Source organism: Leptodactylus fuscus, chromosome 1 (assembly GCF_031893055.1).
Source record: "Leptodactylus fuscus isolate aLepFus1 chromosome 1, aLepFus1.hap2, whole genome shotgun sequence".
NCBI lineage: Eukaryota > Metazoa > Chordata > Amphibia > Anura > Leptodactylidae > Leptodactylus > Leptodactylus fuscus.
Genome location: NC_134265.1, coordinates 47,503,423 through 47,526,631, shown reverse-complemented (window position 1 = coordinate 47,526,631; position 23,209 = coordinate 47,503,423). Strand labels below are relative to the sequence as shown.

The 23,209-nt window shown below is 41.8% G+C and overlaps 1 protein-coding gene across 2 annotated transcripts in view; it reads left to right on the top strand.

The window, feature by feature from the left end:
* Positions 1–23,209, top strand: part of ADAMTS6 (ADAM metallopeptidase with thrombospondin type 1 motif 6) — a 190,285-nt gene that overhangs the window by 103,795 nt on the left and 63,281 nt on the right. For both annotated transcript variants that reach the window (XM_075269810.1, XM_075269809.1), the window contains exons 10-12: positions 6,689–6,835; positions 11,394–11,535; positions 20,026–20,133. In XM_075269810.1, the coding sequence (XP_075125911.1) occupies positions 6,689–6,835; positions 11,394–11,535; positions 20,026–20,133 (397 nt within the window). The remainder of the gene's footprint in view (positions 1–6,688; positions 6,836–11,393; positions 11,536–20,025; positions 20,134–23,209) is intronic.

Sequence of the window (23,209 nt, the reverse complement as noted above, 5' to 3'; positions counted from 1 at the left end):
CCTTATGGACCTGTGACTTGCCCAAATCTTGCCCATGGTCAGGGTTGTTTAAAGCAAGCCCTCTAATATTTATTGTGAGAAATGCTCACGACAAGCCGGGTCAAGTACACCTTGTTTCCACTGTGGATGCTTGGACGTGTCATGTATGTGCACTGAAGCCCAGATGTACTGCCCCAACTTTTTGGACTAATGCACATGTTGGCAGGATTTATTCCTTTCTAAATCTACACATATCAAATTAACCGGAAGCCATTATATCAATCCAGTCCTACAGATAGGTGCGGAGAGGAGTTGTTTTTGTCAAATTGAGTTTAGGTTGCTGCTGTTGCTCCAAACAGGTAAGGCCCGGTTCACATCTGTACATGGATTTCTATTCGGGGAGTCTGCTTGGGGACCCCCTGAATGGAAACCTAATCCACATAAAAAACGGTTGCCTAAGGAAACCAATAGACCCCATAGACTATAATGGGTTCCATTTGATTTCCGCACGAAAAATGTGGAGAGAAAAGTGCTGCTTGGAATGGCCCAAACGCAGATGTGAAAGGGGCCTAAGGGGCAACAGCCTCATTGCTTCAAAAAGCCCATTTGCTAATTGACAAAATGCAAAATCTTGGCAACAGAGGCACCAATCCACAAGGGAAAAACACTAACCTATCTATCTGCAGGGTTGGGTTGATATATTTCGTTTCGAGTAGCCCCTCAATATTCAACTACTCGAATCGAATATTGAACCCTATTATAGTCTATGGGGGGAAAATGCTCGTTTCAGGGGTAGGCAACGTTCGATCAAATTATACTTACCAAGTCCATGAGTGAGGGTTGGGCTGGATCCTCCGAGAAGTCTTCTCCGTGCAGCGTCCCTGCGGCGTCTTCCCTCTCTTCATTCACTCTGCCAGGCATCGGGCCTGGGCAGAGCCGACTGCGCATGCCGCACTACAAGCGGACATGCGCAGTCGGCTCTGCCCAGGCCCGATGCCTGGCAGAGTGAATGAAGAGCCAGAAGACGCCGCGGGGAAGCTGCACGGAGAAGACTTCTAAAGATAGGAGAAGAACCAGCGTTGATTGGCCGACTGTATAGCATTCGGCCAATCAATGCTGGTTCTGCATCGAACTTTTACATTCAAACAGTGAGTGGTACTCAATCGAGTACGAGTATTTCGAATACCGTAGTATTCGATCGAATACCTACTCGATCAAGTACTACTCACTCATCTCTAGTTGATATGCTTGGCTAAGATGAGAGACTTGAGACCCCTGGTGATGGAGGATTTGCCATATGTTAATGCATTTTTATGCTTTGTTTGCTATCATTATTTTGTTTTTGTAATGCGCCTTCTACATCATTGTAATATCTATTGCACCATGTTTAACCTTTGGCCCCTGTCCTGTGTATAAAATTGTAATCCCTAGGCTGAAAAAAACCCAAAACGCCTGTACAATACACATTGTGCTTCGTAAGTTGAAATTCCTTTATGAAATGTCACTTGAGTGAATGGCTTGTCTGGAAAAGCCAGAAGAGAAAAAACACGCATACACAAATTTGTCAGTGTTAATCTTAGACTAAATTATTTTGGCTAAGATGAAATATTGCTTTAAAGACTCCTGATGCAATAAAATGCCTTCTAAATTCCTCAAGGACTGACACGTTCCTTAAGTGCAGCTCAGGCCTCCATGTTCTGGTCTTTAGCAGAATCTCAAATAACCTTGTTAGAATCGGCCCCGGTATGTTCCCTGACAGCATGCAGATTTTTTTTTTTTGTTTTCATTTAGTCTCGCTTCCACTGACCGGAGTGTGGTTACCATAAATGATGGGATTTACTGATAGGCTGTTGTTCTTTGGAAGTAAATGAGGTTAGATTGTGGTTGAAATAAGGTCATAGGTGGAGGAGGATTAAGTCAGGTCTGGAGCAAATTCACGTACAAATCTTTCAATATTTGACAAATACTAAGATTTAGGGCGATTCAAAGAGGATGAAATACCCGCTGCTACTGTCTGTAAATCAGTGAACCGGGGCACCTTCTTCAGGATCCAAACTAGTGGTAGACAATATGGTTAACTAAAGTGTATCCTAATAACCCAAGCTATTGGTGCAATAACATATTAGGGATCTGGTGTGTAACTCTGGATAGTTCTGTGTTCCTGGATGTGCAACTGTTTGTTGGTGATGAGTGACATTAGAGAGGAGGATTTTTTTTTTCATATACTACTGTAATAAAGTTGACAAATTAAAGGAGTTCTGTGAATTGGACAATCCCCCTTTTTAGATGAGTTCTTAGACAATAAGTAGATCACAAAGTGTTAACATTCTGGGACTACTTACAATCAGCTGTAATCTGATATACATATAATATATATATATATATATATATATATATATATATATATATATATATATATATATATATACTGTATAGTTTTGCTTACTCTAGGTTCACACCTGCGTTCCACTTGGGAACCCCCCAAGTGGAAACCTAATCCACTTAAAAAAACAGTTACCTTCTGAAACCCATGCTCCCCATATACTATAATGGGGTCCGACAGATTTCTGCCCGTTTTCCCCTGAGAAGGCTGAAAAATGTGGAGAGAGAAGGCCGAAAAATGTGGAGAGAGAAGTCTTCCTTACAGGACTTTTCCCTTTGCATTTTTAAAGCGGAATGGGGAATGGAATCCCCGAGCGGAGATTAAGCGCTAGTGAGAACCTAGCCTTTCTTACACAGTGCAAACATTTTGCAGTGCTTTACAGAACTTGTTGGACACTGTCCCATATAGGACTCACAACCTAAGTTCCTTATCAGTAGGTCTATGTAATGTGGGAGGAAACTGGAGTATCCAGAGCACTCATGCAAACATGGGTAGAATGTACAAACTCCTTGTAGATCTTTTCCTTAGGTAGATTCGAACCCAGGACTCCAGCGCTGCAAGGCAACAGTGTTAACTCCCGGTGTGTGTATATATATATATATATATATATATATATATATATATATAAATATATTTTAGGCTCCTTTGAAACATGGTGAAATTCTATAGAATACTATCAGCTTTAGTTTACAGATATATATGTATTTGTATATATATATATATATCTATAGTGTTGATCTCTCTTCTTTAATATGTAGTTGCATTCTTGGAAGGTTCTCACTCGTCTGTATACTTAAAGCATGCCAAGCATGTCTACCCTAATGTTGGTATTTTTGTGGAATTTCTCAGTGACACCTGTATTTGAGTTGCAGGCCGCATACTGTACATGTCACAGACAGATAGTTGTTCCTTCTCCCTCAGTAGTGTTCAGTGTACACTGTGACATGACATTTTGGACCCACAAGAGGATGTGGTACACCCCTTGATAATTATACGTTTGCTGGAGGAATTACTGATGTGGGCACACAGATAGAATCTGTATTGCGTCTTAAATATCTGGAGCTGTCTGCCTGCTTGGGATGGCGGAGTGACAGGATGTTATGACTGCAGTTTTCTGTTTTGTCTGGTAAAGCCAAATAATCAGGCTTTGATTGTTAATCCCTATGTGTTATGTCCACCGCCTGGATGATCTAGGCTTACTCTGAAGAAGTAACCTGTGGAACAAAAATCAAAGTCTGTGTGATTTACTGTTAGACAGTCACAGCTAGATAGGTTAGGGTCCCCTGGATGAAACTATGTTTTTCCCTTGTGACTCCATTGCCAAAATATCACTGTTTTTGTCAATATGCAAGTTAGCTATGTACAGTAGATTATAGTTCTCTTTGTGCTGGTCGGCGAAGACTAACTGGCATATACTGCACACAGTAAGTAGAGTGGAATCTGCTCCATGAACAGAAACATTTCCAGGACTATGCAGAACATATACAGTCCTATGAAAAAGTTTGGGCACCCCTATTAATCTTAATCATTTTTAGTTCTAAATATTTTGGTGTTTATAACAGCCATTTCAGTTTGATATATCTAATAACTGATGGACACAGTAATATTTCAGGATTGAAATGAGGTTTATTGTACTAACAGAAAATGTGCAATATGCATTAAACAAAAATTTGACCGGTGCAAAAGTATGGGCACCTCAACAGAAAAGTGACATTAATATTTAGTAGATCCTCCTTTTGCAAAGATAACAGCCTCTAGTCGCTTCCTGTAGCTTTTAATCAGTTCCTGGATCCTGGATAAAGGTATTTTGGACAAACAATTCAAGTTCAGTTAAGTTAGATGGCCGCCGAGCATGGACAGCCCGCTTCAAATCATCCCACAGATGTTCAATGATATTCAGGTCTGGGGACTGGGATGGCCATTCCAGAACATTGTAATTGTTCCTCTGCATGAATGCCTGAGGATTTGGAGCGGTGTTTTGGATCATTGTCTTGCTGAAATATCCATCCCCGGCGTAACTTCAACTTCGTCACTGATTCTTGAACATTATTCTCAAGAATCTGCTGATACTGAGTGGAATCCATGCGACTCTCAACTTTAACAAGATTCCCGATGCCGGCATTGGCCACACAGCCCCAAAGCATGATGGAACCTCCACCAAATTTTACAGTGGGTAGCATGTGTTTTTCTTGGAATGCTGTTTCTTTTTGGATGCCATGCATAACGCCTTTTTTTAATAACCAAACAACTCAATTTTTGTTTCCAAAATGAAGCTGCCTTGTCCAAATGTGCTTTTTCATACCTCAGGCTATTTGTGGCGTACGTGCAGAAACGGCTTCTTTCTCATCACTCTCCCATACAGCTTCTATTTGTGCAAAGTGCGCTGTATAGTTGACCGATGCACAGTGACACCATCTGCAGCAAGATGATGCTGCAGCTCTTTGGAGGTGGTCTGTGGATTGTCCTTGACTGTTCTCACCATTCTTCTTCTCTGTCTTTCTGATATTTTTCTTGGCCTGCCACTTCTGGGCTTAACAAGAACTGTCCCTGTGGTCTTCCATTTCCTTACTATGTTCCTCACAGTGGAAACTGACAGGTTAAATCTCTGAGACAACTTTTTGTATCCTTCCCCTGAACAACTATGTTGAACAATCTTTGTTTTCAGATCATTTGAGAGTTGTTTTGAGTAGCCCATGATGCCACTCTTCAGAGGAGATTCAAATAGGAGATCAACTTGCAATTGGCCACCTTAAATACCTTTTCTTATGATTGGATACATCTGGCTATGAAGTTCAAAGCTCACTGAGGTTACAAAACCAATTTTGTGCTTCAGTAAGTCAGTAAAAAGTAGTTAGGGGAATTCAAATCAATAAAATGATAAGGGTGCCCATACTTTTGCACCGGTCAAATTTTGGTTTAATGCATATTGCGCATTTTCTGTTAGTACAATAAACCTCATTTCAAGCCTGAAATATTACTGTGTCCATCAGTTATTAGATATATCAAACTGAAATGGCTGTTGCAAACACCAAAATATTTAGAACAAAAAATGATTAAGATTAATAGGGGTGCCCAAACTTTTTCATAGGACTGTATACAGAAGTACTTACCTGTACTGATATTAATAGTCATTTCATTGTGATAGAAACTCCTACTCCCCTACTCATTCTTCCCATCCTTCTCCATAGACCTCTATAGACATGTGTAATCTGAGTCATGTGACCAATAGTCCTCAAAATGGAGAAGCAAAATTTTCAGAGTTAAAGTTTAGAAGAAGTAGGAGTCTACAGAGGTGGATATAGTTTTATAATGAAATAGGTTCTTATGGATTTTCAGACAGCAAACAGATATTAAAATGGCAAGAAATTGAAATACAATATATCTAAAAAAGCAAGTAACATTTTAAGATTAGAAGGCTTTTCCAAGATTGGAAAAAATCTTGGCAAGAGGACAACGACAATAATACTAGCCAGAAGATCCAGTACTTACCTGGTGGATCTACACCCATGCTAGCGCCATTGTTGGGTCCTCCCTGTGGGCCTTTGTTTACTTGGCTGCAAACATAACAAATCATCGACAACACATGGCCACTGCATCCAATGACTGGCCTCAGAGGTGAATAATATCTGGTCTCTTGTTCTTTTTGCTTTTTTCGTTGTCAGGATTTGTCCAATGCCTGCGTATCAGGAAGGGGGTTAGTGGGAGTAGCTGTCAGAGAATCGACTTTTGGCCAACCATTATTGATAATAACGGTTGGACCAACGTATGCAGCAGGTACATCATTTACATCACCACCAAGACAGAATTACGGTAGAAGATAACACCTCTATAGATAACCCATTGACCCATCACTTCCTCCACTAATGATGTCACACATTATCTACTCCACCGTCGATGCACTGATCATGTTTAGAAAATTCTCCCATAGATTTCGGTGAGTGATCATGGCTGTGGCCATAACATTGGTGTAAAGCATATCACTAAATGCTGATAACGGAGCATAAGATGGCATTGGATGCCATATTACAGGGTTTTCTGCCTTAGATTTGTTGCTTATAGGGTAGAATATCTCCATAGTATAGAACACGTACAGAGCTTGTACACAGACTGCCTACTACTCTGTAGCATGAAACCTTAGGGACTTTACATTCAGCATCACATTAAGGATTTATGGTCCTGCTCTTAAGAGCTTACGATATAAAGGGGATGGTAATAATTGCTATCAGCTTCTGGGGTGGAGTTGAGGTTCTTGCTGTATGGTCTTGTCATACATTTCATACGGTACACCAGCTTATCTCCACATGTTTTCTTCCTCATATGTTCTAGTTTTGGCATGAATCACGATGGAATTGGAAACTCATGTGGGACCAAAGGTCACGAAGCAGCAAAGTTAATGGCAGCTCACATTACGTCAAACACAAACCCTTTCTCCTGGTCGGCATGTAGCAGGGAATACATCACCAGCTTTCTAGAGTGAGTACTGTTTGCTTTTTTATATGTTTTTTAACTCTTATCAATCAGGATAATTTCTGTTACATGTGTTTTAAAGGGGGAACATTTGTAGCTTATCCACCTCTGGACCAGCACTTATGTCATCCGACCACTGCATTGGCCACTGCATCTCTCCATTCACATCTATGGGAATTAGGGTAACAGACGAGCACACGGAAACCAGAATCGAGAGAACCGTTGACCCCTCTCCATTCCTTTGCTTGGATTCAACAGCCAGCACCTACAGTATTAGAGGGTACAGGTTGTGGGGACCCTCGCGTTAACATAGGTGTTGAGACCAGAAGGTGGAATCCACAATTTTAGACATTTTTGTCATGTTCTGTGTATAGCACCAATTTCTGGTTATGGTATAATTGTATTGCACAATTGTATCTGCTGTTGCCAACAGTTAGAAAGTTATATGTGGCTCCTGGTCAACTGGTTGGGGAACTCGGTCTAAACTTATCACAACTTGGATGCATTGATCCAGGGTTTTTATACTGACTGCCAGATTGGAGTCGGGAAGGAATTTTTTCCCCTGAAATGGGGCAATGGCATAAACCTCATGGGGATTTTTGCCTTCCCCTGGATCAACACTGTAGGGGATTGTAGGGTTATAGGTTAGACTTGATGGACTGATGCCTTCATCCAACCTCATCTACCATGTAACTATGTATTACCAAAAGGTGGACCTTATATTATATAATTGGCTCAATGAGCTTCCCCCACAACTTCATCAAAGGCATCTCCTCTAACCCATCGATACCAGTTGTGTACTGACAAGAGCCCCAAACCGTTTTCTGCAGGTGGATGGTTGGTTTGGCTAATATACTTCGTCCTAGTTCAATGCTTTTTTATGGTTCTGACTTTGACCTACAATGTAGTTAACTATTGGCAGTGTCAGACTGAATTTCCATGGTCCCACCAGGCAATTTGATTCAAGGGCCCACCCTGCAACAAACCTTAGGAAATACGGCCCTCAAATTTGGTGAATTCTACAGGACCATTATTGTGTTAGAGCCTGGGCCCACCAGAAAATCCCCTGCTGCTCTGAGGGGCCAGTCCAACACTACCAAAAGGCGGCGCTAGACAGTAGGTTCTCCAATCTGGAAGAGAGATAATTAACATATTCTTTCAATGGAGCATCACCTGTAATGGGGTACAGTCACAATCATGAGATCAATAGACATTAATGATAATAGATTGATGGATTCAGACTGAGCCCCCTCCATCTGCATCTGTCCCCATTCGCTGTAATGTAAAATGCAAGATGGAAGCTTTCTTCCATCATGTCTGTTTACGTTTGTAATGGAAGAACTGAATTCTTGCATGCACAACTTTTTCTTCTATCAGAAAAGTAACCAACATGATGGAAGAACCCCTCCATCATGTTTATTAGAGATGAGCGAACACTGTTCAAATCAGCCGATCCGAACAGCACGCTCCCATAGAAATGAATGGAAGCACCTGGCACGCAGACTTTGCCGGCGGCCGGCCAATTAACCCCCTGCGTGCTGGCCGCTTCCATTCATTTCTATGGGAGCGTGCTGTGAGCGTGCTGTTCGGAACGGCTGTTCCGAACAGTGTTCGCTCATCTCTAATGTTTATATATGTATGTTGTTGTGGCTGGAGATGGACGGGGCTCTGTCTGTATCAGTAACAAGGTTGCTTTTAACATCCTTTGATGGATAAGAGCAATGGACATTAAACACAGTAGTGGTAACCTACCATTAGACACATTACCACAGCTGAATGTCTTCACTGAGGACCAGTATCATCCTAAGTAGGGGATGTATAGTATGACATACCGGCCATTCTATTGAATTGCCACAATGTAGTTCGTGGACCGGTCAGATCCACCAGTGTGATAGCTGCTTTTATAAAAGCCTCTTCGCTTTGGCCAATAAAGGGTGATCCTGAGTCGGAGGATCTCAACGTAAGCAAATTAGTGGAAATAACCTTTACATAGTACGAAATGCATTTATTACATGATTGCAACATGAGCATTTTGATGACAGATGAAATCAATGGTCTTGTTTTCCGGACATTCCAGTTGAAACAGATTTTTCTGACAGGGTAATGCGCAGCATGGTCATCTTGTTTCACTTTCATATAGAGTAGTACAATAGACAAAAATTTCCAAATATAATGAAAAGATTGATCGTTCTACGTCTTTGCACTACATAAAAAATTTCTTATGTGGTTCTCGGGGAATTTGTCTTTACAAAAAAATATTATTATGCCAAAAATATAGTTGACTGTAGGGCAAAGCCTGATTAATTTTCTGGCTGATGATCCTCAAATGTTGAAAGTAGCTTGTTCTGTAAGATTTATTTTGGCAGACGTTGAGGTATCAGGAAGAAAACGCAAGTTTATGTGGAAACATTTTTTTTTTTTAGGACCGAGAATGAACTAAGCATTTTGTGATTCAGTAGATTTTAAAACTCGGAATCTTTTTTTGGGATTTTTGTCATAATTATTATTTTAAACAGATATTTGGGCAGAGACTCGGTCGGCAGCTAGTTCCAGCAAGTGACTTAGTGGTCCATGTTGAGACTACTTTTCCCCAGTCTAGACATGTGTATCTCACTTGCACCTTTTTGGCAGTAAACAAATGACATGGCACAGGAAAACATACCACAACTTTTGGATGCCGTTCAGCAATGTTTCTGACTTGGCATTTAGTTTGTGCCAATGTAGGTGTATTATTGGATGTTTTCTTGGAACAGACGTGAGGCAAGCTAGCAAATGAGGATTTACAAAATTATTTTAATTTGGTGCAGTTGTTTTGTAAATTTTTGTGTGATTTTTTTTTTTTTTTCAAACTAAATTACAAAGATCAAAATGTCTTTAAATATATCTATGAGAAACGGGTTAACCTTCAACAGTGACAAAGAGTTTACACTTAAGGGGTGCATTCACACTACGGAGGATACGCTGAAACACGTTCAGAATCAGCGCGTATAAAGCAGATCCCATTCATTTCTATGGGAGCCGGCATACGAGCGCTCCCCATTGAAATGAATGGGCTGCTTTTTTCTCTATGAGCGCTCCCATTGAAGTGAATGGGAAGCATTCGCGTGTACGGCTCGTATATAGGGCCCCTTCACACAGTGTAAGCGCTCGGCTCATTCCGAGCTGTACACGCGAGCGCTTCCCATTCACTTCAATGGGAGGACTCATAGAGAAAAAAGCAGCCCATTCATTTCAATGGGGAGCGCACGTATGCCTGCTCCCATTGAAATTAATGGGATCTGCTTTATACGCACTCATTCTGAACGTGTTTTAACGTTCAGAATCAGTCAGGGTATCCGTAGCGTGAATGCACCCAAAGGGTGTCTACCACCAACAAAATCACATCTAAACAACTTAAATCATGTTGCAAGAGCCATTAGTAGTATAGTCGCAAAGTGCAATTGCTGAGTATAATCATCAGAGGCCCAGTGGAGGTGAATAAACAAAAAACACCTCTCCTGGGCTCTGGCATGACTCCCTGCTGTCTACAGGTCTTCTGCCTGGTGTCAGGAATCATTGATGCCTCACGATTCCTGACCTGAAGACAACGGGGAGTTACGCCGGAGCCCAGGAGAGGTGACACTATTTGTTATGTTTGCTCACCTCCACTATGTCTCTTCTTTTTATATCCTGGGGTCTGAAGAGAACCCTTAGCATAAACTGCAGGTACCATCTCTTAAATAATGCAACAACCGAACCAAAATAACCATGAACAGAATCACATTGGTTATCCAGATTGATGTTTGTTTTCAGTTGTTTTTCGATTAATCGCCCAGCCCTACTTCTAATCCTTATCCCACCTTGCGAGGTGGCTTTCATCCACCACATCTAGGTGGAGAATGGATATAGACGTAGCTGCCCTTGAATGTCCCCTCCACTAGTTTGTATTAATAGCTGAGTTGGGTCCCCCATCTATTAGATTTTTTTGGCAATATTTGCTTGTGGTGGGAATGCCCCTTTAGGGGTTTTCCAGTTTCAGAATCTTTTGACAGGGGTGTGAAAGGATAAAATGATCTATGTTGTCTTATCCAAACTGGTACTGGGACTAGAACACTGATTAGGTGTCATTACTCATTTGGCTTTGACTCGGGACACACGAGAACTCATTTTTACCTAATATATCAAGAGATTTTGAAGCATGAGATGCTTTTAATACTTTACTGGCCATACAATATCTCCTACCATGTAGTTACTGAATTCTTCAAGAAATGTTCTGTGTATCCCAGTCTTATTGGTCAATTTTTCTTTCAGTGTCTGAGACACCTAGACCTAGATTATAGCATTAACTGGCCAAAGTAATGATACCTGGATCATGTTGTATACTGGGACATGTAAATCTGTAAGTGCTATATAAGAAGGTGAAATCCCGTGAAAGGCATGCGCCCGTGATACAGGCTGAACCCTTAAACTGCACTTATTCTCAAGTATGCACAGCGGTTTCATGTAGCTTTCCATAACCATGATTTGACTATGATTAGTATTTTACCCAAGTTTGTCAGTCCTAATTCTGTTCTGTGTTAACCAGTTCAGGCCGGGGAACATGTCTTGACAACGAACCTCCAAAACGTGACTTTGTGTACCCTGCAGTGGCTCCAGGTCAAGTTTACGATGCAGATGAGCAGTGTCGATTCCAATATGGAGCAACATCTCGTCAATGTAAATATGGGGTAAGAAATTGTCATCTCTTCTCTAATTGCTTGGATTGTGATCAACTTCATTTACGTTCGGGGATTCCATCCTCAAATCTGCTTGAAAAATGTGGAGAGTAAAGTCCTTCAAGCATATTTTTTGGGTGGAACCGGTGATTATAGTCTATGGGATCCGCAGGTTTTTGCAGGTAACCATTTTCAAAGCGGATTGGGTTTCTGTTTTGCGGATCCGAAGAACGGAAACCGGGAGCAGGTGTGGACTTAGAGTTAGCTTATTGTCTTGAGAACTTTCTATAGACATGGGTTGGTATGGTTATCGTTTAACATTTTTGTAGCGGTCTGCAGATCTTGCAAAGATAAAGGGACTCTATCAGTAAAATCATGCTGATAGAGCCCCACATATGCGTGAATAGCCTTTAAAAAGGCTATTCAGGCACCGCTAAAGTTATATTAAACTACTCCCCAGTTTTAAAATAATACCCTAAAAAAGAATGTGATCTACTTTCCCATCGTGCACAGTGGGCGGGCATTCAGGGTTCGCCATCTTCTTCATCCACACCTCCTCTTCCTGCGATGTCCTCGGGTCCCGTCTTCCTCCGGCGCTCACGAACTGACATTGCTAAAAAAAAAATGGTCTGGGCACCTGCGCAGTAGCCGTAGTAGAAGCAGCATGCTACTGCGCATGCGCCCAGGCCATTTTTATGCCCGCCCATGGTGCACGATGGGTAAGTAGATCACATTCTTTTTTAGGGTATTATTTTAAAACTGGGGGGTAGTTTAATATAACTTTAGCGGTGCCTGAATAGCCTTTTTAAAGGCCATTCATGCATATGTGGTGCTCTATCAGCATGATTTTGCTGATAGAGCCCCTTTAAAGTTACATGGCATTCACATCCATAATTGATGTTGACATTTTCTGGCTTCGTTTCAAACCTCATTAAATTTCAATGTCATTAAAACGTTAAATATTCATGATTTTTTGTATTTTTTTTCCTATCTTGACGCGTTTGATGTGTTAATTTCTATCCCGATGCTTTAAGCCTATGTGTTATCATAAGTAATTAGTGGCGAACAATAGGCCCGCTTCCTAGGTGTATTCCCAATATGTGTCTATGTCTACATCCTTTCCCACCTCTTTTATGGTTTCCAGATGTTCCTATTTAATTAAGATAAAGTTTCTCTTTTAATTGGTAATATGATTTTTGGTTGGTTTGGAATAATAAAGGGATTAGGATCAGATTTTTATAACCGACAAGTAAGAGAATGGTCATTTTATGCTTTTTGTCAGAGTTAAACTTTGCAAGCTCTGCACAGAAGAAAATATTCACAATATTAAAATCTATATGTTTTAGGTCCCATTTCCATATGCAGTAAAATATTAAATGTTATAATCCAGGAATATAAAATAACTATCATGAGTTGTATAATGACATTATATCATAAAAAATATGCATCTAAAGAGCAGAAATATAATACCATTGTGCCATAGTGCTGTGATGGGAGCCTGAAGTGTTATATGGTGCCATCTTGGGTATCTATGTCTTATACTTTGTGTTAGTGAAGGTGCTTTACAGTGCCTCAGTAATATGTGGGGTAGCTGATATGGGGCACCTGGCGGTGTTAAAACCTGTGCAGTGATCTCCATACATCTTACATACCAGAATACAATAAGTTTGGGAAGCAGGGAGGTTGTTCCCGCCATCTTGAAGAACTAAGCACTAGAGATGAGCGAGTAGTATTCGATCGAGTAGGTATGCGATCGAATACTACAGTATTCGAAATACTCGTACTCGATCAAGTACCACTCGCTATTCGAATGGAAAAGTTCGATGTAGAACTAGCATTGATTGGCCGAATGCTATACAGTCGGCCAATCAACGCTGGTTCTTCTCCTACCTTTAGAAGTCTTCTCCGTGCAGCTTCCCCGCGGCGTCTTCCAGCTCTTCATTCACTCTGCCAGGCATCGGTCCTGGGCAGAGCTGACTGCGCATGTCCACTTGTAGTGCAAGCATGCACAGTCGGCTCTGCCCAGGCCCAATGCCTGGCAGAGTGAATTCAGAGCCGGAAGACGCCGCGGGGACGCTGCACGGAGAAGACTTCTCGGAGGATCCAGCCCAACCCTCACTCGTGGACTTGGTAAGTATAATTTGGTTGAACGTTGCCCCTGAAACAAGCATTTCCCCCCCATAGAGTATAATAGGATTCGATATTCGATTCGAGTAGCCGAATATTGAGGGGCTACTCGAAACGAATATCGAATCTCGAACATTTTACTGTTCACTCATCTCTACTAAGCACAGATCTTCTGTGGATATAGGCTTGCTCCAATCCTTCTGTCTCTTCATGTAATCCCAGACAGACTGGATGATGGTGAGCACTTGTGAATACTAAAAGGGGAGAAACTGAGCAGCACAAAGTAGCGTAGATCCGTCACAAATTGCTCCTGAATGAGTTGTGAATGTCACAACAGCTGTAAGTGTTACACAGAGCATGAGGGTGAAAGCGGAGATGTCCAACGCCAAGGAAAACCAGGACGTTCACAATGCAGCCAACAATGGGATGAATCCCCAAAAAAAGGACTTTCCGCGCTCTTAGGAGTAATAGATTCCCAGGTCACTTGTGTTATGTCAGAGCCCCATTATTGGTGAAACCGGATCACAACGCGTTTTGAGGACTATAATCCTCTTTCTCAAGTGCAACAATAGATTCCCTAATGGTGGGCTTGTATTCCAGCTAGAGGATAGCGGCATACAAGCTCATATACTGTTGTCCTCTAGCTGGAATAGAAGCCAACCATTAGGTAATCTATTGTTGCACTTAAGGAAGAGGATTATAGTCCTTGAAATGCATTGTCTCCTCTTTTACCAATAAACAGGCTTTCACATAACACAAGTGACTTGGGAATTTATTACTCCTAAGAGCGCAGAAAGTCCTTTTTTGGGGGATTCATCCCATTGTTGGCTGGATGATGGTGAGATCATGGGTCTGTTGGCAAGGGCATAGTGCCAAATGTGCTAGTTCATGAATATAGTTGCCAGTACAGAGCAAAAATTGTCACTTCATTGTCATGTCTTAATAAAATTATGGGACATAAACATTAAATTATGGGACTAAAGGCCTCCTCCTCCTTGAGCATTAGTGAACCAATTGAGAGTAGATATATCCTATGTGCTTCATAGCAAAGAACTTGTTTGCAGGTTTATGCCAGTGTTTCCGAAACCCACAAACGCTTTCCTTGTGTTGCGATGAGAGATTCCATAGACATAATGTGATATTTACAAGTCTTTTACATCTTGTATGCCCGCATTTCTGTCATCTTCTGATCTATTCGAGCTGTTTTTTGTTAAGCTTCAGACATGTGGCTACTTCTGTGAACTTTCTCAGAAATACTGTATGTGAAAATTTTCGCAGCTTAATAACTCCTGTACTCGGAGTCACTAAGTCAGGGTTTCTAAAAATGGCTCACCCTTCAACCCTGGTGGTTTGCTCCCTTAAAGGCACAAATGCATGTCTAGGTCTCATACCAGTGTCAATGCTACATATTTAGGGGAACACATCCTACTACTTTTGTAGTGTTTTTATTGGGACACTACACAGGGGTGAACCTTCCCCTTTCGCCGCCCGAGGCGAACTACAGAAAGCCGCCCCCCCCCCCCCCCCGAGGAGGGGGCGTGGCTGCGCGGAGGGTCAGGGCTTAGCGCCGTTCGCAGGCAGAGAGCAGGCACGGAGATGACCTGCTCTCTGCCTGAGCGTGAGGGGAGGCTGCTGGAGCAGCGCTGCTCCAGTGGCCTCCCCAAACCACCGCTCGGTGCTAAGCCAGTCCAGGACACCTTGTCCTGGACTGGCTTAGGGAAGCAAAAATGCCGCCCTGCCTGGGGCCCTAACATAGCGCCACCTGAAGCGCTTGCTTCAGCTCGCCTCATGGGAGGTGCGGCGCTGACACTACATTGCATGAAGCTTCTGGTTGGCAAAGCAGAATCTGTAACAGGGTTCCCCAAATATCTTATATAATCTATAACATGTGTCTCTTCATATGATGCTCTATGGAGAGAGACCTGGATCCAAGTGTACCCTCAGCACACCCTGTAGTTACAGCCCAAATTATTATCTGCTAACCAAAGTTCTCTGATAGCAGCGGTCCCTGGAGCCTGACCAAAGGTCCCTAGAGCCACATTCAAACAAGGACGAAAAAGAGACTATGAAATTGACTATAACCAAGAAAATGGAAATGGAAAATGTACCGACAATCCACCAGGACTGTCGACTAAGAGCAAATAAGACAAAGTCACAGACGATTAGAGCAAATAGCATTAACCATACTATAGCCGACTATGGTTCTATAGTATGGACTGTAGAGTGTCCATCTGTAATATCCTGAGCTGTGAGATCCCAGTCATTGTTCTTTATCTGATCCATACATTGATCTACCTGTGCACATTACATCCAAGTTGACCAAATCGACTTATTTAGACATACACCTTCAATGGATGTCAAAAAAAGACTCATTCGATATTTCTGGAATTGACTTTTGTTCCCTGAGAAAAAAAAGTACGTAAGATTCACCATGTCTCATTTTTCTTTCCACCAAAATTGGCACATTTATCTGACTGTAATCTAATGTGTATGGTCACATTTAGGTGGAATAGATTCATGACGTAATACATTTGGAAGGCATCCAGATTGTCCTCTAATGGATTTAAAAAAATTTCGGTTTTTTTTTTTAAATCGCAGCATGCCTATTATACCTACGGCAATGGCGGCGTTTCCCATATGGTTATAATAGGAGCAGAATCCACAGAGGAAAACTCTGCAGATTTTTTTGTGCTAAACTCTGCAGGGAGAAAAAAAACCCACAGCACTTTTTAGCTGTGGTTGGCTATTTGGGTTTTTATTCTAAGCTAGTTTTCCTGTGATGTCTATTTATGATGTATGCGCACCTCCTTGTTAAAGGGGCTCTATCATTGGGGAAAAGTCATTTTGAACTAAACATATACTTGCATAGCCTTTGGAAAGGCTATTCCACACATACCTTTTGTATGTTAAACCCCTCAGTGGTTTTTGAATGTGGCCATTTTTATTCATAGCTAATTACCCTCCAGTGTGCATTCGGAAGTCTCAGCGAGCACTGTCTCTCTCCTGTGTGTACAGCAAAGGCTGCTGCTGCTGTCTCATCTCCCTGCTCTCACACACATAGCAGAGAGAGTGCTCAAACCTGAGCAGTGCACACTGAGACTTCCAGGGTGCTCGCTGGAGGCTAATTCGCATATGAATAAACGGGCTCATTCAAAAACTACTGAGGCGATTAACATACAAAAGGTAGGTGTGGAATAGCCTTTCTAAAGGCTATGCAAGCATGTGCTTCGTTAACAATTACTTTTCCCAATGATAGAGCCCAATTAAGTACTATCATACACATATCATTATGATAGACACCATGATAGTACTTAAAGGGGCTCTAACATTGGGAAAAGTCATTTTTAACTAAACATATACTTGCATAGCTCTTAAGGTGCATTCACACTTCGGATACGTTGACTGATTCTGAACGTTAGGGTGCGTTCACACGATGTAACGTGGAGCATGATCTGGCACGCAAAATCACGGGTGCAAAATAACGCGGCGTATACGCTCCTAACTCCCATTGAAATGAATGGGAGCATTCACGTGTATACGTGCCAGATTGCGCTCCACGTTACATCGTGTCAATTCACCCTTAAACACGTTCAGAATCAGCGCGTATAAAGCAGATCCCATTCATTTCAATGGGAGCCGGCATACAAGCGCTCCCCATTGAAATGAATGGGCTGCTTTTTTCTCTACAAGCGCTCCCATTGAAGTGAATGGGAAGTGTTTAGAAGCGTGTGTACGGCTCGGAATAAGCCGAGAGCTTACGCCGTGCGAAGGGGCCCATAGAGAAAAAAGCAGCCCATTCATTTCAATGGGGAGCGCTCATATGCTGGCTCCCATTGAAATGAGTGGGATCTGCTATGAAAGGCTATGCAAGTATATGTTTAGTTAAAAAGGACTTTCCCAATGATAGAGCCCCTTTAAATGCTGTAAACATGTTAGTTAGCTTACATGTACCTTAATAAGCTATGTGCTCTTTGCCCCTTTTGAATACTGTCTAACCTGACAAGCTTTTTTTATACTGCCCATGTACTAGAGACAATATGTAATGATCACTTTGAATTCTTCAGGTTCTTAGGTGGACTTTTTTCTTTTTTTTCTTTTTTTTTTTTTTACAGTACGTAAGTTCTCCTCTATGGCTACCAGATAATTTTTATGTTTTAAAGAGAAATTGCTGCTCCGTTGACCTCTGCGGGTCGACTTTCTGCAATAGCTTCAGGCTCCTTTATTGATAACAGCTGTTAAGAGATGTTCCTGATAGGATAAGTTGGAGAGCACTTCTCTGGTAGAACAAAGGCCATACTAAGTTGAGTATTTCCTCCGGGGGCAGAAAAACTTCAGGCATTATAATTAACTTGTCCCAGAATTTCTTTTTTTTTCATTTGTTTCTAATTGACCAATGTTCAGATTGCCAGGTTCTGCATTGGTTAATGGTCCCTGCCACTTTCATGTAACTTTCGGATTTTCATCTGTTTTGCTGGGCCCATAGTTTTATGAGCAGTATACTAGTTTGTACCATGGCCGCGCGTTATTTGTGTATAATGCCTGTCAGTCTTGTCAAGGCATTTCTAAACACCTGGCAGACATTTTTTTGTTCAAAGTTGTTTCAGCCTCCTGCCTGGATGTTGAAAGAGTCATCACGTAAACTTCAGGAAGCAATTTGATTTATACTGCGCAATAATATATTTTATGTCAACTGCCTGTTATTATTCTCATGTTTTATTAAACTGCCGAACAGTAAAACAAATGAAAAGATTCAGAGTCAATGTTACCATTGGGTTAGATCCTGCATCTAAAAAGGGGCTCCGAGCAGCGGAACAGATTGAAGGCATTTTTTTATGACCACCAACAATGCCTGCCGCCTCGAGAGTTATGACCGCGCAGTAATAATTAAAGGAATAACAATTTACAACAACTAGCAATAAAAATCTGTGTAAGTGTTGAGTAAAATTTGCCATGCGCATTAGATGTGTATTGGCCAAACCTGAGAATTTTTATAGGTTCAACCAATCATCTCTAGGCTGGGCCTCCTGATGAGTTGCTGGTGGACAATGAGTTTCCTCTGATAGTGTCTTTCTCCCCTTAGTTAGATAGAATTCGGCCCCCATGTATATGGGGGAGTTAGCACGAGAAAGCTATAGACAAGGGCATAACAAGTAAATATGGGGCCCCATAGAAAAGCTGGTAATTGGGCCCCACTCTACTATGACCACTGTAGCTTAGCTCGCATTCAAGTGAATAAGAACGGCTCTGCAATACTCCGTTCTGGCCTCTAGAATGATAATGGAGCTGTCTGCTTCCTGTTAAATTCCATTGATGGGTGTGTGGGGTGCAGACCCTCAACAACCACTCTCATAATAATGGGATGCCTTTTCAACAGCACCCACAATAAACCATGGGGAAGTTATAGGGGCGAAAGGGTTTAGAGAACCAATTTTTACAATTCCTTTTTAAGGCCCACATCTATTAGCCATATCAGACAGGCTTTTGTTGTGGAGGACCATCTGTACATTACTTGGGTGGCACAATTTTTAATACTGTAGGATATCTTGTATTCAATGTATTATTTGATGGCAGGGATATAGATAGCAGCTTCACCCAAGTTGTGATGTCTGCCACTGGAGAACCAAGACTTACATATTTCTTTTTTTTTTTCTTAATGTAGATTGTGAGCTCCATATAGGGATCACAATGTACATTTTTTCCCCCTATCAGTATGTGTTTGTAGAATGGGAAGAAACCCACACAAACACGGGATTAACATACAAACTCCTTGCAGATGTTGTTCCTGGAGGTATTCGAACCCAGGACTCCAGCGCTGCAAGACTGCAGTGCTAACCACTGAGCCACCGTGTTGCCCCAAGACTCCCATCTTTCTTTCGAGTGCCGAGCAATAGTTTGCTTCATATGTTGTCTAAGCTCGGGCCGTCCTCTATTGCGTCTATACATACACTTTGCATCCATTTCCACCAGAACTGTAATATATTCATTGCATCACCATGTACAATCATTGAAGAGGAAGTCATTGTTCCTTTGGCAAAAGGAGAAATTGTTGCATGTGTGGTCAGATAAGTACATTTGTAAAGTGTCTTGTATAAGGTATTAAGTCTTGAGCAAATAGAAACTGCTGTTACATGCATAGGCAAATACGGGTCACTCGGTCAAGATGAGAACAAGAGAATACTTTGTTACTATTAATGGTTCTGTAAGGAGCCAAGAGGTTTTCACATTCCACCTGAAGTCGTAAAGCTTATTCTTGGAAAACGGATTGTAGTAATGTTACAATACTGAGTCCTTGGTTCCACAAATTATCCCAATGGACAGCAAACAATGACTTTGTATCTATAATTCTGACCAACTTGCTTCTGCCTTCTTTCCTAGGAAGTGTGTAGAGAGCTCTGGTGTCTGAGCAAAAGTAACAGATGTGTAACCAACAGCATTCCTGCCGCCGAAGGGACCTTGTGCCAGACTGGGACCATCGAAAAAGGGGCAAGTGTATTCCCTCTATCTATCTATCTATCTATCTATCTATCTATCTATCTATCTATCTATCTATCTCTCTCATGTCCCCTAATGCATGGAGTGTTATATACCATAGCAAAGCTGATGGCACACTGAGTTCAGTGCAGTTTCAGCTTTGCCATTGTCTTCCCACTAGTGCAGAGGTATAGATGCCATCAGTTTCCAATCGATAATGGATATTGGCTTTATCTACCTGTTTAGTCATGTCTTCTATCGATGAAATGATTCATTAATTTTGCATACCACAATATCTTATCGATCAATGGGTATCACTATGTTTGTATATACATTTACAATCTAGTTGTTCAGTCGCCTCATATTTACATTGAGAAGTTATTGTACATGTTTGCGTATTACTGTTGTTTTAATGGGAGTATAGCATGTATCATTTTGTTTACTGTGAGAATAGATGGCGTGCAGCTAAAAGTGCATACACCATAGAAGTAGACCATGCCGCTGCTATAGGGGCCTTGGAAAGGGAGACCCACACGTCATTGGTTCCATTCACTGGATAGAACCATGGGACCCCCACTGATTGTAAGAAAGGGTCCAGAGTCCCTCCAGTTGACACTCCATTAATCTCTATGAGACTGTCAAAGAGAAGTACTAGAGCTTATCTATCTTGCAATGTGCAACTGACCTCTGAAATGGGGAAGACAGCTTGCATTTATTGGGATGCGTTTGGTTTAATGGTGTGAGAAAGTGAAGGGTGTGGTGTGGGAGGACAGGTATGTTCCAGCCAGGCAGCTAAAGGGTGTTTTGTAGAGATGAGCGAATATACTCGATCAAATACCTCCGTCGCATAGCTCCCATTGCAAAAACACTTCCGGGGCTTCGAATTTTTACTGCCCCTCCCACCTTCCCTGGCGCCGGGAGCTATGCGACGGAGGTATTCGATCAAGTATATTTGCTCATCTCTAGTGTTTGGTAAAGACCCACACCAGGGAGGTCAGCTGACTAATCAAGGCCTGATATTAGGCTGTGTGTAGTGCTAGGACCTGTGGCACCACACTGACAGACCTGACCTGTCCAAACAGAACCTACAAACCAGGTACTGGGCCTCCCGTTGTTGTTACCAGAGCGAGAGTCTGGCAGCCAGGCTCATGTGTAGTCAGGGAGCAGTTTCATATGTTTAGTTAGTTCTCAGCCGAGAAGGCTTTTGTTTTGTTTGTTTATGCCTTTGCAAAGGCAGTTTATGCAGCTCAAGTGAAAATAAAAGCTGAACTTGAGTGTAATCCAGTCTCTGTGTCCCTGTTTCCTGCACTGCTGCAAAGCATCTACCTGAGCGATTCCCCACAATGGATACAGCCATGTGCCCTATGGATCTGTGTTGTTCTGATCCATAATGGGGAGCTCATGAAATGCCCTGTGCCTATGCTTCCTTGTTTTTCAGATTTTATACAGAGGCATCTAGAGTTTTTGGGTATTTATTTTCTTAAGGAGAACCTAGGGGCACAGGAAGTACTTACAAGACTCCCATAAGCACTCCATGTGCCATCATACTTGGCCTGTGTTCATGGACCCGATGTGACTGCCTTTATATATGTGACTTTCCCAGATAGGATCCTGTACTATGATTTTCATTGTTGAAGCTTTCAGACCTTTGTACTGCAGCTAGCAATGGCAACCGTCATCCATCTTTAGCACTGACTATATTAGCTGGCCTGGTTTCAACAAAGACTATATAACTTTTTGACTTTCGACCTGGTGCTAAAACAAAGAGAGAGAAAGCTTTAGCGTAGCTGTCACGCTCTGTTATTCCTTGCTGATGGTTTCATTCAGAAGGCCTGACCGGCTTCCATGTAAAAAGTCTTTTCCATGCTGACTTGAGACACTATGTATGTTAGCAAGGTGTGCCCATTTACGACACACAGTTATAGAGGACGCTGAGCTCGTGTTTTACAATTTGGATTTAGACAGTTTGTGGTAGAGTTTCTCTTTTTTGCTGTGATCCAGTGTTGCATTTTTACTTATTTTCCAATATATAGTACTGCGTTGGGAAAAATTTTTGCAAAGTAAGAATGCTTTCAAAAATAGAAGTGTTAATAGTTTATTTTGGTAATTAACAAAATTAAGTGAATAATTAAAAAAGAAATTTAAATCCCATCAGTATTTGGTGTGACCTTTGCCCTTTGGAGTAAGAATCTTGGAAGTGATGACATGGCCCCAACAGAACCCTGATCTCACCATTATCCAGTCTGTCTGGGATGACATGACATGACAGAAGGATTGGAGCAAGCCTACATACACAGAAGATCTGGGCTTAGTTCTCCAAGATAGCGGGAACAACCTCCCTGCCGAGTTCTTTCAAAAACCGTCTGCAAATATACAGCAGATAAACTATTGTCTGCAAATACGACCGCTATTGTTCACAATTTTGGGCCCTGTCATACAAGAAAAACATAACTGAACTAGAGAGAGTGCAGAGAAATGGCGACCAAGATTATTATAGTAATGAGTGGATTGGAAGACAGGGACAGATTAACAAATTTAATAAAAAAGACGTCTACAGGGAGATGTAATAACAAAATACGTGAAGGAACAGTACAAAAAACTTTCTAATGATCTTCTCCACCCATGTCGGTAACAGGGACCGGGGGACATCCTCTACGTCTTTCACCAACAAGATAGATGCGGATTCTTTACTGTAAGAGCAGTGAGGCTATGGAACTCACCACCATAGCATGTTGTATGTGTGCATTCAATGTGCCAGGGGGACCCGGATGTTTAATGTGTCAGAGGGGCCCGGATGTTCAATGTGCCAGAGGGGCCTGGATGTTCAATGTGCCAGAGGGGCCTGGATGTTCAATGTGCCAGAGGGGCCCGGATGTTACATGTTCCAGATTTTTGGTAAAGAAAAGTTGATCCTGGATTTTATACTAATTGCCACATTTGGATTTTTTTCCCCTGATATGAAGCAATTGGCATCAGCCTCTTTGGGTTCTTTGCCTTCCTCTGGATCAACAGTGTAGATTAGACTTGATGGACCTGTGTCTTTGTCAAAGGGCGCCCCACCATATATTAATGGGATTAGATTTCTCTT